This window comes from Zalophus californianus, chromosome 8 (genome assembly GCF_009762305.2).
Source record: "Zalophus californianus isolate mZalCal1 chromosome 8, mZalCal1.pri.v2, whole genome shotgun sequence".
In the NCBI taxonomy this organism is placed as follows: Eukaryota; Metazoa; Chordata; class Mammalia; order Carnivora; family Otariidae; genus Zalophus; species Zalophus californianus.
The window spans coordinates 27,244,424-27,258,687 of NC_045602.1; the positions used below are offsets into that span (position 1 = coordinate 27,244,424).

General features: G+C 41.2%; 2 protein-coding genes across 7 annotated transcripts in view; one reads left to right on the plus strand and one right to left on the minus strand.

Moving 5' to 3' along the window:
* LTBP1 (latent transforming growth factor beta binding protein 1) overlaps positions 1-14,264 on the plus strand; it is a 388,182-nt gene that overhangs the window by 60,128 nt on the left and 313,790 nt on the right. The gene's annotated exons all lie outside the window — the stretch shown is intronic.
* The window catches only part of LOC113937416 (60S ribosomal protein L7a-like), a 40,390-nt gene continuing 31,963 nt past the window's right edge, over positions 5,838-14,264 (minus strand). Inside the window, 2 exon segments of the mRNA XM_035728819.1 lie at positions 5,838-6,297; positions 6,299-6,578. Coding sequence (XP_035584712.1) covers positions 5,838-6,297; positions 6,299-6,578 — 740 coding nt within the window.

Below are 14,264 nucleotides of genomic sequence, written 5' to 3' on the forward strand. Positions count from 1 at the left end.
GGGTCTCGATATCTTTATAGTTGAACTGCATTATCTGGTTTCTAGTTGTATTGTATTTTCATTAGTTGTTATTGAACATAATGTAATAAAAAGAATTAACAGTAATTGAAATCTGAAACAAATTTCATTATTGTGTAATGTTAAATCATCAATTTTGTTTCAGACCTCATGTATGTTTGTTGTTTAACTTAGCTATTGAGGCCTACGGGTTGCTAGGAAAGTTTTTGATTTGCTCTGGGAAGTAATCAGTCCAGCCCCAGGCTACTTGACAATAATGCTGGTATGGTCTTTCACAAAATCAGAAATATTTCCCAAAGCCAGTGAAGAAATAATATGCTTCTCTTAAAAAGAAAAAAAAAAACAACACTTGTATTTATCACCTTTATATTCAGATTAATTTAGGATGTTCATTCACACTGGAATATTACTCAGCCATCAAAAAAATGAAATCTTGCCGGGCGCCTGGGTGGCTCTGTCAGTTGAGCAGCTGCCTTCGGCTCAGGTCATGATCCCGGCGTCCTGGGATCGAGTCCCGTATTGGGCTCCCTGCTTGGCGGGGAGCCTGCTTCTCCCTCTCCCTCTGCCTACCTCTCTGCCTACTTATGCTCTCTATCTCTCTGTCAAATAAATACATAAAATCTTTTAAAAAAAATGAAATCTTGTCATTTGCAATGACGTGGTTGGAGCTAGAGAGTATTATGCTAAGGAAAATAAGTTAGAGAAACACAAATACCATATGATTTCACTCAAATGTGAAATTTAAGAAACAAATGAACCTCTTTTACAGGTAAACCAAGAAACAGACTTTTTTTTCTGATTTTTTTTTTATTATGTTCAATTAGCCAGCAGATGGTACATCATTAGTTTTTGATGTAGTGTTCAACAATTCATTAGCTGCGTTTGACACCCAGGGCTCATCACCACACGTGCTCTCCTTAATACCCATCACCCAGTTACCCCAGCCCCCCACCCCCTCCCTTCTATAAATCTGTTTGGTTCCCGGAGTCCAGAGTGTCTCATGGTTTGTCTCCCTCTCTGATTTCTTCCCCTTCTGTTTTCCCTCCCTTCCCCTGTGGTCCTACACACTATTCCTTATGTTCCATATATGAGTGAAAACATATGATAATTGTCTCTCTCTGCTTGACTTATTTCACTTAGCATAATCCCCTCCAGTTCTATCCATGTCGGTGCAAATGGTGGGTATTCATCCTTTCTGATGGCTGAGTAATATTTCACTGTATATATGAAGCACATCTTTATCCATTCATCTGTTGAAGGGCATCTCAGCTCCTTCCACAGTTTGGCTCTTGTGAACGTTGCTGCTATGAACATTGGGGTGCATGTGCCCCTTCTCACTACATCTGTATCTTTGGGGTAAATACCTAGTAGTGCAATTGCTGGGTTGTAGGGTAGCTCTATTTTTAATGGCTTGAGGAACCTCCATACTGTTTTCCAGAGGGGCTGCACCAGCTTGCATTCCCACCAACAGTGTAGGAGGGTTCCCCTTTCTCCCCATCCTCACCAACACTTTTTGTTTACTGTCTTGTTCATTTTTGCCATTTTAACTGGTGTAAGGTGGTATCTCATTATGGTTTTGACTTGTATTTCCCTGATGGCTAGTAATGTTGAACATTTTTTCATATGTCAAGAAACAGACTCTTAATTATAGAGAACACACTGAGGGTTGCTGTTGGGGAGGTAGGCAGGGGATGAGCTAAATGGGTAATGTCGATGAAGGCGGGCACTTGTGATGAGCACCAGGTATTGTATGTAAGTGATGAATCACTAAGTTCTACACCTGAAACTAATACTACACTGTATGTTAGAATTTAAATAAAAACTTGGAAAAAAAACCCATAAGGATTTTTGATCAAGCTTTACTAGAAAGTCTTTGGCAAGAAACCAAAAGAAATGATTTGGGACCTCTAATTTCACATATATTTATTGAGTACTTACTGTGGGCCAGGAACTGTGCTAGGGCTCAAGTAAATATTCTTCAGTTTCAGCAAATAACCCATACCTGTGGTTTCTTTCTTCCTTTTCTATTTCTAGAATGAGTAATTACTTTGGTGTTTTTAGTGGAGAGCTGTATTTTTATAGGACAAAGCCTTTGTAGTGTTATTCCCTTCACTGGCAGATACTTGACCTGGTCCATCAAAGTCTAGTTCTGGCATCAGTGGGCCTGAAATTAATTAATCAAAAGAGTAGCTTGCCGTATCATCACACCAGGCACCATTTCTGACTTGTAGATATAGTACTCCGGAAGATCGAGCCAAACCCTAACACACCTTAGGATCTCAAACCGCTTCAGTTGGGGCGATTAAATGAGACCTGGGAAAGAGATTTTTGCCTGATCAGAAACACGCAGCAATTATAGTACGTGAATTCATAGCTCCTGTTGAGTTTTTGAAGAAAGGGGTAGGCCAGCCATAGGAAAAGAAGGGAGAGAGAGGGAGAGAGAGAGAGAGAGAGAGAGAGAGAGAGAGAGAGAGAGAGAGAGAGAGAGAGATATTTCGCAGAAGCAGCAGTATCTGAAACTTAACTGGCTGCAGCTGGGTAGGCTTCCTTTTGTATGGAGACACTGCCTCTAGTGTTTAGGAAGAAAACACACCCTAGGAACTCGTACGACATTATGGGGCCATCTGTTTTGACAATGAATTATTTTTTATTGTCTGCTTCGTAGTAGTTCCCAGACAACTGAGAAACGTCAACGAGCGTTGGTGCTATTTTGCATATGGACAAGTTCCTGCTGCCCGGAGCCTTGATTGAAAAGGCTTTATTTCACAAGGAATCAAGTCAGGAGTTCTCACTGTGGTGTGATGAGGTTGCTTGGCATAAAGCTCCCGAAAATTGCACACCTGCCCTAGTTCCTGGGCAAAAGAAGAGCACATGGAACAGCCCTTAGAACCTTCTCTCTCCTGATTCAGCCTGTGATGGCTTTTCAGGATATCTTCCTCTCAGATGGTATTTTCCCCCCAAATTCCGAGTCTCACTTTTTCCTTCGAGCGTTTTGAGTTTCTTTTTGACAGGCATGATGACATGGATACACAGGTCTACACAGTCGGAAAATGAGAGCAAACTTGAAGGTTTGGTTCTTAAGGGGAAAAAAAGGCTAAAAATGGTTTTACTGCTCAGATTTTCTTAGAGGAAATTGAAACGAAAAAGAATACTAGAAACATTTAAGCAATAGATATGCTCATCATTATTAATGAAGATTTTTAAAAGCTTAAATGGTTAGAGTTGACAAAGCAATGGTGACATGTGGGCAAGTTTTTTCTTTTTGGTTCGCTGGACTTGCTACTTCAAATTTTGTAATGTAAGTGTGTAGAAACCTCAGCTAAACTGTTAATGTTTGCATTTTACAGTCTGCATAGATCAGGAAGTGGATTTAGTATTTCATATCCTCTAGAATGATGACAGGTTGTGGAAGTGTAGGACAGTGCTGGTATGTTTTCAAAGGCATTCCTCCCTGGTCTGGATACCATCATAGATACAACTGCAGTTTGGCCGATTTATTTTATACACAACATGTATAATAGTTTGGAAGTTGGGTTTGTTTTTTTTTTTTTAAGCACATTGGTTAGAGTTGATTGTAATGTACAGGGTTTGAAATAGCATCTGGTTTAAAAACTTTGGGGCTGATATTCTTTCTTTAAAAAAGACTCAGAACTAATGAACGAATATAGAAAATGCAAACATCCACACTGATCAATTCCTAAGAGGATTTCAGTTGAGAAACGTGTACATGATTTGAACTTTTACGATTATGCCATTGGGCAGCAGGTGGCAAGCTTTGCTTTTCAATGAACTCTGGTTTTATTTTTGTACCACAGAATGCCAAAATTTGAAGAGGGTGGTTTGAATCCACTGGAATATGTCATTTCTTGGCAGTGCAACCTCGAACCACCTCCTCTGCTCATTGTGCGTAATTGCCTCTCTTTGGATGCTGAAGCTGATCCTTTGGTTCCTGTTGTTGCAGATGGATGGGAATTAATTCATACGAGCAACGCTTTATTCTCTTGTGATTTTAGCAACACATTGCTGGTGGAGAAAATAAATTAAAAACAAATGAGTTTTGGGGGGCAATCCCTGTATGGTTTGTAAGAGGTTTTTGTTGTACAGTCTTAATACTAACACACACATACACCTTATTTTGCTTCCAGTTTAAAAAAAAATCACTTCTAACTGACTAGGAACCTTGATGTGGAGGTCTGACAAATGAACAAAACTGAATGGAATTCCATGAAATAAGTTTTGAAAATGAGAGAAGAAAAACACTTTTTGAGCCCGGAATTGAAACCAATTTTCTGGGCGCCTGGGTGGCTCAGTTGGTTAAGCAGCTGCCTTCGGCTCAGGTCATGATCCTGGGGTCCCGGGATCGAGTCCCATATCGGGCTCCCTGCTCAGCAGGGAGTCTGCTTCTCCCTCTGACCCTCTTCCCTCTTGTGCTCTCTATCTCTCATTCTGTCTCTCAAATAAATAAATAAAATCTTTAAAAAAAAAAAAAACCCATTTTCTTCCCTTAGGCTATACTGTGTATTTAGTCAGGATTTGGATCTCATGTCTGGTAAAGAGACTCAGTTTAAAAGATGGGAGCGATAGTAGGGTGGGCACCGAATTATTTTGTGAATTGTTATGCTCTATATAAAACTTTCTTCTTGGATAATTATGCATTGTGGAAAAATTTGAGGGAACAGAAGAATGAAGAAGGATGTGAATCATTGTAAACATTTAAACATTTAATAGTCTACAAATATTCAGCACCTGCTGTGCCTTCTGTTTTTCCTGTGCCTTTTGTTAGAAATGAGTTCATATGAGCTATGCTACTTTATGTTCATAATTTTTTATATGTTCTCAAGTTTTCCTCTTCCAGTGCTACTTTAAGAAATTTTTTTAGAAAGTATCACATACAAAAAACTATACAACACATGCATCAAGGATAATAATGACAAACCAAAATTCTCATATCCACTGCCTAATTGAAGAAATAAAACACTGTCATTGTTAGAGGCGCTTGGTGTAACCTTTCTCCATACTTTACCCTCTTTCTTCCACAGAGTAACTTGTATTAATCATTTTCTGCTTTTTAAAATAGTTGTATTATATTTTTTGGTAGTTCTTTTAACACTTATTTTGGTTAGCCAGTTTTTCACTTTTCAATAAACCTATTTCTTCTAACTTTCTTGCCCAGGTGTGACTGATCTTCACCTGAAATAGTGGCTCTCAAACTTGAGTCTGTTTGATTCACCTGCAGGACTTTTTTTTTTTTTAAAGTAGGATCCATGCCCAGCGTGGAGCCCAGTGTGGGGCTTGAACTCATGTCTCTGAGATCAGGACGTGAACCGAGATCAGTCAGACACTCAATCAACTGAGCCACATAGGTGCGCCCCCCCCCGCCCCAGGACTTCTAAAACCTGACTTGCTGCCCTCCCCACCTTAGTTTCTAGTTCAGTAGGTCTGGGGAGGAGAGTTTGCTTGGCTAACAAACTTGTAGGTGATGCTAATGCTGTTGGTCTTGGGACCATGCTTTAAGAACCAAGGATGATCCTGAGGTTTTATAGTGGGGCTTTATTTGTTTTTCCTTTTTATGGTTTCCCATTATATGAATATACCACAATTTATATATCCTTTCTCCTGATGAAGGGCATCTGAATTTCCAGTGTTTGGCTATTCCAGCAGTGTTGTGATGAGCATTTTTGTATAAGTCGTCTAGTAAACATTTTTAAGAGTTTTACACAGTAGAATAATAAAAATCAATATTATGGGTATGAAGTGCCTTTTTTTTTACATTGGCTGAACTTTTTATTACTTTTATGTGCAGAAAATTCAGTGTACACTTAGTCCAGTTTGGTGGCCAGTTCTTTAGCCTTTGCCTTTCTCAACTTGGCAATGTGAGCCACTGACTTTGGACCCAGGACGTTGCCTTTCCAGTGACTGTGAATCTCATCATAACCTTCATTGTCATTGATCCTGATGGCTTCCACCAGCTTAGCCAGAGCTCCTTTGTCTTCCAAGTTAACCTGTGTGAAGGCTACAGTCGTCCAGGTCTTCCCGTGGATCAGACACCCCAGCCTGGCTTTCCCCTGGATAACACAGTAGGGAACCCCCATCTTATGACATAGGGCAGGCAAGAGGACAGCCAGCTCAGTGTCCACATTGTGTGCAATATTGTTTTCCATCAAGGCGGTGACAGTGTTAACCCCAGCTTGAAGGACCGGCAGCCTCTTAGTGGGGACATCTCCTTTGCCTGTAGCTTTCTTCTCAGCCCGGGCCAACAATCTCTGCTTCTTCTCTCTGTCTCTGGTCTGTGAGGTGGTGCAAGGCCTGGCTGAACTGGGTAGTTGCAGGAGGCACTTTTAGGCCTTTATGGAGAATAGCCCTCTGCCGCTGCAGCTGGGTGTGGTGGGGCCATTTGCTGAAGTGGGTGAGGTCCCTTTTGGGCTGGATGTCCTGTCTGATGCCAAAACTCTTGGGCCTTTTCTCAAACAAGGGGTTGGCCACCTTCTTGTCCTTCTTGATGACAGCAGGGTCAGGGGCCACCTTCTTCCCCTTAGCCTTACTTTCGGCATCTTGGATGGCTGGAAGAGAGAGGTGACATACTTTTTTGTAGTGCGCTCTTGTCAAAGCTTAAAACCACTCATCTTGGGTAAATGGATCAATGTTTTTCTTTTATTGTGTTATCTTATTTTTATTTATTTATTTTTAAAGATTTTATTTATTTGACAGAGAGAGACACAGTGAGAGAGGGAGCACAAGCAGGGGGAGTGGGAGAGGGAGAAGCAGGCCTCCTGCTGAGCAGAGAGCCGGATGCGGGGCTCGATCCCAGGACCCCGGGATCATGACCTGAGCCGAAGGCGGATGCTTAATGATTGAGCTCCCCAGGTGCCCCGTGTTATCTTGTTTTTAAAAAAAATCCTTCCCTGGGGCACCTGGGTGTCTTAGTCAGCTAAGCATCTGACTGTTGATTTTGGCTCAGGTCATGATTTTGGGGTTGTGAGGTCCAGTCCTGTGTCGGGCTCCAGCTGAGCCTGGAGCCTGCTTAGGATTCTCTCTTCCTCCTCCTCTGCCCCTCCCCACACCCCTCCCTGCCAAAAGAAAAAAAAAAATCCTTCCCTAATGCATTGTTCTTGAGGTAGTTTTCTATTTTAGTATTCCTTTCACATTTGTTTAATGCACCTGGAATTGAGTGTGATGTGATTTTTATTTTCCATATGGATAACATACTGTCTGTTTATTGACGAATCGCCCCCACCCCCACCCAAACCTGACCATAGCTGTCATATGCAAACTTCTAGTATATGTGCTGCCAAAGCAAGCACCGTCATTCACAAATTTCTAAATAGATGCAAGTCTGATTCTGGATTCTCTATCCTGGCCCGTTGGTTTCTGTCCTTAAGCCAGTACCTTAAGTACTATAATTGTATCACAAGTCTTGGTAGGCAAATACTCCCTCTTCATTTTTTGGCTGTGTTTCCACATAATTGTAGAATTGGCTTGTCACTTAAAAAAAAAAACCAACAAAACCCGGCTAGCCTCTTGACTGAAATTGCATTGAACCAGTATATAATTTTGATATGAATATCAATGATCTTTTTTGATACTCTTCCTATCCGTAAATGTAACATCCCTCCATTTTATTTAGGTCATCTTTAATGTTTTTGAATACTTTCTAATAATTTTCATGAAGATTTTGCACATCTTTTGCGAGATCTGTTGCTCCAATATTCCTGGTTGCTGTTGTGATGGAATCGTTTCTAAAATTTCATCTTTCAAACATGCTTTCTTATAGAAATGAGGTTTCCTGTTTTTCTGTGCACTGAAACTTTGCTTAAAGTTACTCTAGTACATTGATATTCTGAGTTTTTTTTTTAAGATTATTTATTTGTTATTTGAGAGAGAGTGAGAGTGCATAAGTAGAGGGAGCGGCAGAGGGAGAAGCAGAGGCAGGCTCCCCGCTGAGCAGGGAGCCCGATGCGGGGCTCAATCCCAGGACCCTGGGATCATGACCTGAGCCAAAGGCAGATGCTTAACTGACTGAGCCACCCAGGCACCCCTATGCTGAGGTTTGTACAGAGAATTACATCATGTATGATGCTTTTCTTTTCCTAATCTTCACATCTGTAATTTTTGTGCCTTGTGGCACTGGCTGGGGCCTTTAGTTCATTGTGAAACAGAAACAGGGATGGGGGTGTGGTCCCTTATTTAAAGGGCATCCCATTAGCTGTTCTTCATTGGAGACCACATTTGCTGTAGGCTTTTTGTAGATACCCTTATCAAGTTAAGGACAGCCCCTTCATTGCTAGATTGTTGAGAATATCTGTTACAGGTGTTGAATTTCATCTGTTGGTTTGATCGTATGGTTTCCTTTTATCTTTAATGTGGGGATTAAAAGACTCAGTAATGTTGGAACAACTTTGCATTTGTGTAATAAACTTCACTGATGTCTTTTTTAAACCTGTCATTGCTTTCAGTTTTCGTCAGTATTCATGTGTGAGACTGCCATGTAATTCTGCTTTCTCACATTGCTTTGATAAGATTTTTTGTTATTAAGGTTATATTAGCATAATAGAATGAGCTGGGGCGTGTTCTTCCCAGTCTGTTCTTGAAAATTTTGTGTAAGATTGGATGTTTGGTAGGACTTGCTTATAAAACTACTTGGATATTTTCCAAGTAGGGTGATCTAATTTTTATTATGTCGTTTTGTACTTTTATTTGTACTAAAATTTTTCTTTTTCTTTCTTTTTTTTGTGGGGGGGATGGTTCTCTTAGATTGATTAGTCTTCCTCTCCTCATTCCTTCCTCCCTCCTCACAAACTACTTTGGATGATCTACTCTGTTTCTGGTCTTACTGGTCATCACAGATGTTTACCTCAAATCAACGTGTGTTTAAGTTAATCAAGGCAAAGGGCATTCCGTATTTTTACCTTCCTACCAAACAACATAAGACCTTAAGATACTTAAACTTCGGCGGGCGCCTGGGTGGCTCAGTTGGTTAAGCAACTGTCTTTGGTTCAGGTCATGATCCTGGAGTCCCGGAATCGAGTCCCACATCGGGCTCCCTGCTCAGTGGGGAGTCTGCTTCTCTCTCTGACCTGACCCCCTCTCATGTGCTCTCTCTCTCTCAAATAAATAAATAAAATCTTAAAAAAAAAAAACCAAAAAACTTCGATTTCTTCCTCCAGAGGACTGTTGCTATTATTTTTTAAGCTTTCAAGGAAAAAATAAAAAACCAAAAAACTTTAATTCTACAAAGTAGATAATCTGTCGTAGCTTTATATAGTCCATGCTTACTTTAGATCGTCACACATATTTGCCACTTTTTTTGGTTTGTTTTCCGTTCCTACTTGCATTTTATACATTCTCTCTGGGATAGTTTTTCTTAAAGTGCCTCTTTTGGAAATTCCTGTGGTGAGGGTCTTTTTCTTCCATCAGATCCTTCTGGGTGTGCAATGGTAGCTGGTCAGTTAGTTTTTTCTCAGTATTTGGAAGCCATTTTGCCATGGACTTGTGGCTGCACTGGTTAACTGTTGATGAATCAGCTGGTGGTCGGTCTGAATCTTGTTCCTTTATGGGGAGTCACTTTTCTGTTTAGATTTTAAAAATTTGTCTTGCTTGGAACTTAGGAGGATTGCCTGTGAGGATTCATGTTTAGACTTTGGGGAAGTTTTTAGTCCTTTTTTTCCCCTTTGACTTCTTGCCTCTTCCCATGTTCTTCCTCTTACAAGTGTGATTAGACAACTATTACACATTTTCCTTCAATTCCCTGTATTTTAATCTCTCCTGTGTTTCCTTGTCTCTGTGCCACATCGAGGTTCATTTCTTTTTTTTTTTTTAAGATTTTATTTATTTATTTGACAGAGAGAAAAAACATAAGCAGGGGGAGGGGCAGAGAGAGAGGGAGAAGCAGGCTTCCCGCTGAGCAGGGAGCCCGATGTGGGGCTCGATCCCAGGACCCTGGGATCATGACCTGAGCCAAAGGCAGACGCTTGACCAACTGGGCCACCCAGGTGCCCCTCGAGGTTCATTTCTTGCAGTTCACGGATTCTCGACTGAGCTCTGCTGTACCTGCTGTCAGGTTCCCCATTTCAACTGTTAACTATTTTTTTATGTCTAAATATTCTATTTGTTTTTCAAACCTCTCTAGTCTATATTAATCTTTTATCAATCAGTCATAATTTCAACATCTTCCCTATGCATATTAAATATACTTACACCCAGTATCTTAAAATCCCAATGGAATAATTGGCAGTTGTTACTGGACTGATCCTACGGTTTGATGTGTGTGTGTGCTCACACGCACGCATGCACACACTGATTTCTGTCTTATTTCTTTGTGTATTTTATGTTTCTGATTGTGAATAAATGTTCACTGTTTTTTTTATCTCTAGAATTCCTTAGATCTAAGTTTTCAGGTATGTCCCTACAGAAGGCATTTGTGTTTGCTTTTCAGAAGTTCCTGGAGTTACTACCCATCCAGGCCAACTTTTCCCTAATTTGGAGTTGCTCTTGTTTTGGTCACTCAGGTATTTTTCAGTTGACTGCCAAACTTGCACAAACGTGGACCTGTCATGAGGAATTCTCACCTGAGGTTATTTTTGTTGTTACTCTAATTTTTCATGTTCAGCCAAAGCCCTAGCTGAGACAGCCATGTAACCTCATGTTCCTGCTGTAGGGTGGTTTTCTTTGGTTCACTTACTAGAAGTATTTGTTTGGTCTTATGTGGAATCTGTTACCTTGTACAGTTACCAGGTTTGTTCCTGTGCCCCATGCAGCACATTGAAACCTGTAATTGAGGCATCCAGAAATGGCAGATGCCCCTCCAGGGCAAATTCCTGTTCTGGTGCCAACTCATTTCCCTGGATTCATGCTCTCTGGTTGTTTCTGGCCTCTGAGAGTTTCTCTGACTCTCGCGCCAGCTCAACCATAGTTGGATATTTTGTCCAGCAATTTTAGTTGTTTGATAACTGGCAGATTTTCTCTGGACATCTAATCCTCTGTTTTGCCAGAAGTAATTTATTTTAAAGAGTTTTCATTCTGAGAAATTAGAAACCTAATATTTGGGGGATAAACCATAAAGTTCCTTGTGCTGCAAGGAGCTCATATCACAGTTGAATAACTAGACTCCAGGTCTTTGGAGAGATTCATGCATTCTTTTCCTTGTCATTTATAGCATGAAATATCTTGTGAATACCTCACTATGGTCGGGGCATCTTTCAACTAAATGGCCAGTGGGCCTGATGGATCTGCAGAGTACTCTGGGGCAGCTTTTCCCCGTATCTGTTCCTTGGCACCCTGACTGGTATATCTGTGCTCTGGGGTGTGCCTCTCGTTCTTGCCCTTTGTTTTTTGTGCCCATCCTAGTAGTTAAATCCTGTCTCCTGTTGCTTTATTTTGCTCAGTAGTTGCATGTGGGTATTCTTCAGCTCTCACAAACAAGTGATGGAGAGTACTGATGAGTATATGCAGAGGTTAAATTGGCTTTTATGTGTTCTAATCCCACTTTTCTTGTTTAGAGTTTGAAAGAAAATTGAACTTCTGTTCATTTTAAGGGAGGAGGAGAGGGATAGTAATTTGGGGTAGGAAAAGGGTGGACAAGGGAGAGTAGAAGCCCCATTGATATATATTTTCTTAAGCCATGAATACTCCTGAATTAGTATGCCTGCATTGTAATGGAAATAATTTATCTATTTTGACTGTGATGGTTTCCTGGGTTTAAATTATAATCCTTTAATTTAGATTTAGATGGTTTAGAGTGTCTTCCCTTATAGTGACCACCTGTAAACTTGGCAGCCTGTAGAGCATTGCCGAAAATATCAGGACACCAAGTAAAACATCTTTTCTAACCGAAATTGAGATCAAGTATATCTTTGGCTGACCAATTCTAATCCCAGACTTGTCTAAGTCATTGAGAAATTACATGTTATGTTTGTAGGGGGGTATAATAATATAATCATAGGCAATTAAATTGAATTGAGGGAGTGAATGAAATTACTTTTTTTTTTTTTTTTTTGTCCCATATTATATCTTTTTCAGGAATCCGGGTTGGAATTTGATAACCATCAGTTTAGTATGTCAGTATCAAACCTGGGGTGATATCTTTGGAAAGGCGGGTTCTGGGGTGAGGAAAGGCTGGCTGTGGTTGCCTAAAGTTGAGGTTTTAGATATGAAACGCTCTATTATTTTATTCTCTATTCTTTTCTATTCTGTTCTATTCTCAAGGGGAGATCAGAGAAGAGACCCAACAGGATGGGTTTTTGGAGTCCAGAAGTGGTGGGTGAAGTCCAGGTAGAGCAGAAGACAGAGATCTACAGAGTTTTCATCTGTTGACATGGGAGAAAACAAGCCTGGGTTACTTGAAGGCTAAACTTGGGTTTGCGATCAGGAGCAGTGATTACCAGAGGCCATAATCTGTAGTGCCTGAGGATCTGCAAGCAGGAGGGGGCCTGTCAGTCAGAGGAAATTTACGGGGGCTTGGACAATGGGTGTGGACTGAGGTTCGGAGTGGGTATTTTGAACTCCAGCTGCAGAGGGTGCTTCCTGAACATCATGTGTGTTGGGAATAGAGTCCTTTTCTTGCTGTTAAGGAGCTCACGGTCCCGTAGAAGGCATACGGACACACATACATTCGCGCACAAAATTCTATTTCCTTGTGATAAGGATCATGGGAGAGGTTTTGCAGCAGGTGCTCTGGGAGTCGAGAGAAGGATGACTTACCATTTCCTTCTCCATCAAACCTAAACCCTTTGTTAAGACACTCCATCTATGGGCCCATCTACTGCTTGCTTAGCCCTGTTCTGCACTGTTCTCCAGCTGATGCCTCCTGCACTGTGTGGGCCACTTTCTTCGCTGCCCCCTCCCCTAACTTCCCCCGTGCTCTTTCTCAGGTCCACACTTACTTCCTCTCACCTCCATCTGGCAAATCCTCCCTTGAATTGTGAGATACAGTTTCTTGTTCCAAGAGCTCCCCAAGAACTCAGATGATAGCCAGCATTTATTGAGCACATACCACGTTCACAACGTGTCAGGTGTTCTGCAGACACACTCTTGTAACAGGGGTGAGGTTCAAATCATGACTGTACAGCAGAGACACAGAGCAGTGGGAACAGAGCCAGCTTTACTGTAGGGCAAGGTTGTGTGCTGTCCTGGGGGTTATTTTTAGTGCCGAATTGTCGGGAGGTCTGGGGAAGGTTACTGAGTGGAGATGCCGTTGTGGGGTGGGTGCCCAGAACTGCATCTGTTTACCCTCTGTTCTGTAAGAATATCAGCACGTTTACCATGGTAACACTGTGCTGGTGGTACTTACCTGCCAAAGTGACAACTCGTTAAGCGAGACTCAGACCTTGAGCCTACACCTGTCTGACCTTCAGAAGTGATCATGAGCTCCTTACCACCGTACCACTCCACACAGCTGGTGGGTAGTCATTTAGAGTCTTGATTTTACCATTTCCTCTGGGTCTAGCCTATTTCTCTAGCTAGATGGCTCTCTCATGGTAGCTGACCAAGGGTCACTTGGCAAGTGTATGTTTTACTTTCTAAGAAGCTGCCAAACTGTTTTTCACGGTGACTGCACCATTTTGTATCCTTGCAGTAGTGTGTGAAAGTTCCAGTAGCTCCACATCCTTATCAGCACTTAGTAGTGTCAGGTTTTTTTTTTTTGTGCCATTCTAGTAGTTGTATAGCAGTAGCTTACTGTGGTTTTAATGTGAATCTTCCTAGATTAAACATGCTGAGTGTTTTTTTTTTTTTTTATCTGCTTATTTGCCATCTGCATATTTTCTTTGAAGGGCCTGGTTCTTTTGCCCATGTTTTTAATTGGGCTGTTTGCTTTCTTGTTAACAACTTCTTTTTCCTTTAACAGAAGTTCCTTTTCAGGGATTTGTTAATTAGGTTTTCAATGCATTTGATATAAACAGTTTATAAAGTGCTTCAAAGGAGATGCTCTAGGAGTGGTTGCCAAGGAAAACGAAGATGGACTTTGGTTCTGACTGGGGCAGGAGTGGTGAGGATATGCTTTCCTCAGTGTGGTTTTGAAACAGGAGGACAGAAAAAAGGGAGAAAGAGAAAAGAGCCAGAAAGCACAGGAGGGACTTTGATCTTCAGTCTAAAGAGGAAAACAGGGATTTGTTTGGTTGCCAGTGGAAGCTGGGAGGGTTAGAAATGCCAAAGCGATGGTTTACTCTGAAAAAAGGAGTTGAACAACGAGAAGAAGAACTGTCCATTCTTTTCGGCCCAGAATTAGGTAAGGCCAGACCAGTGAGAGGTTG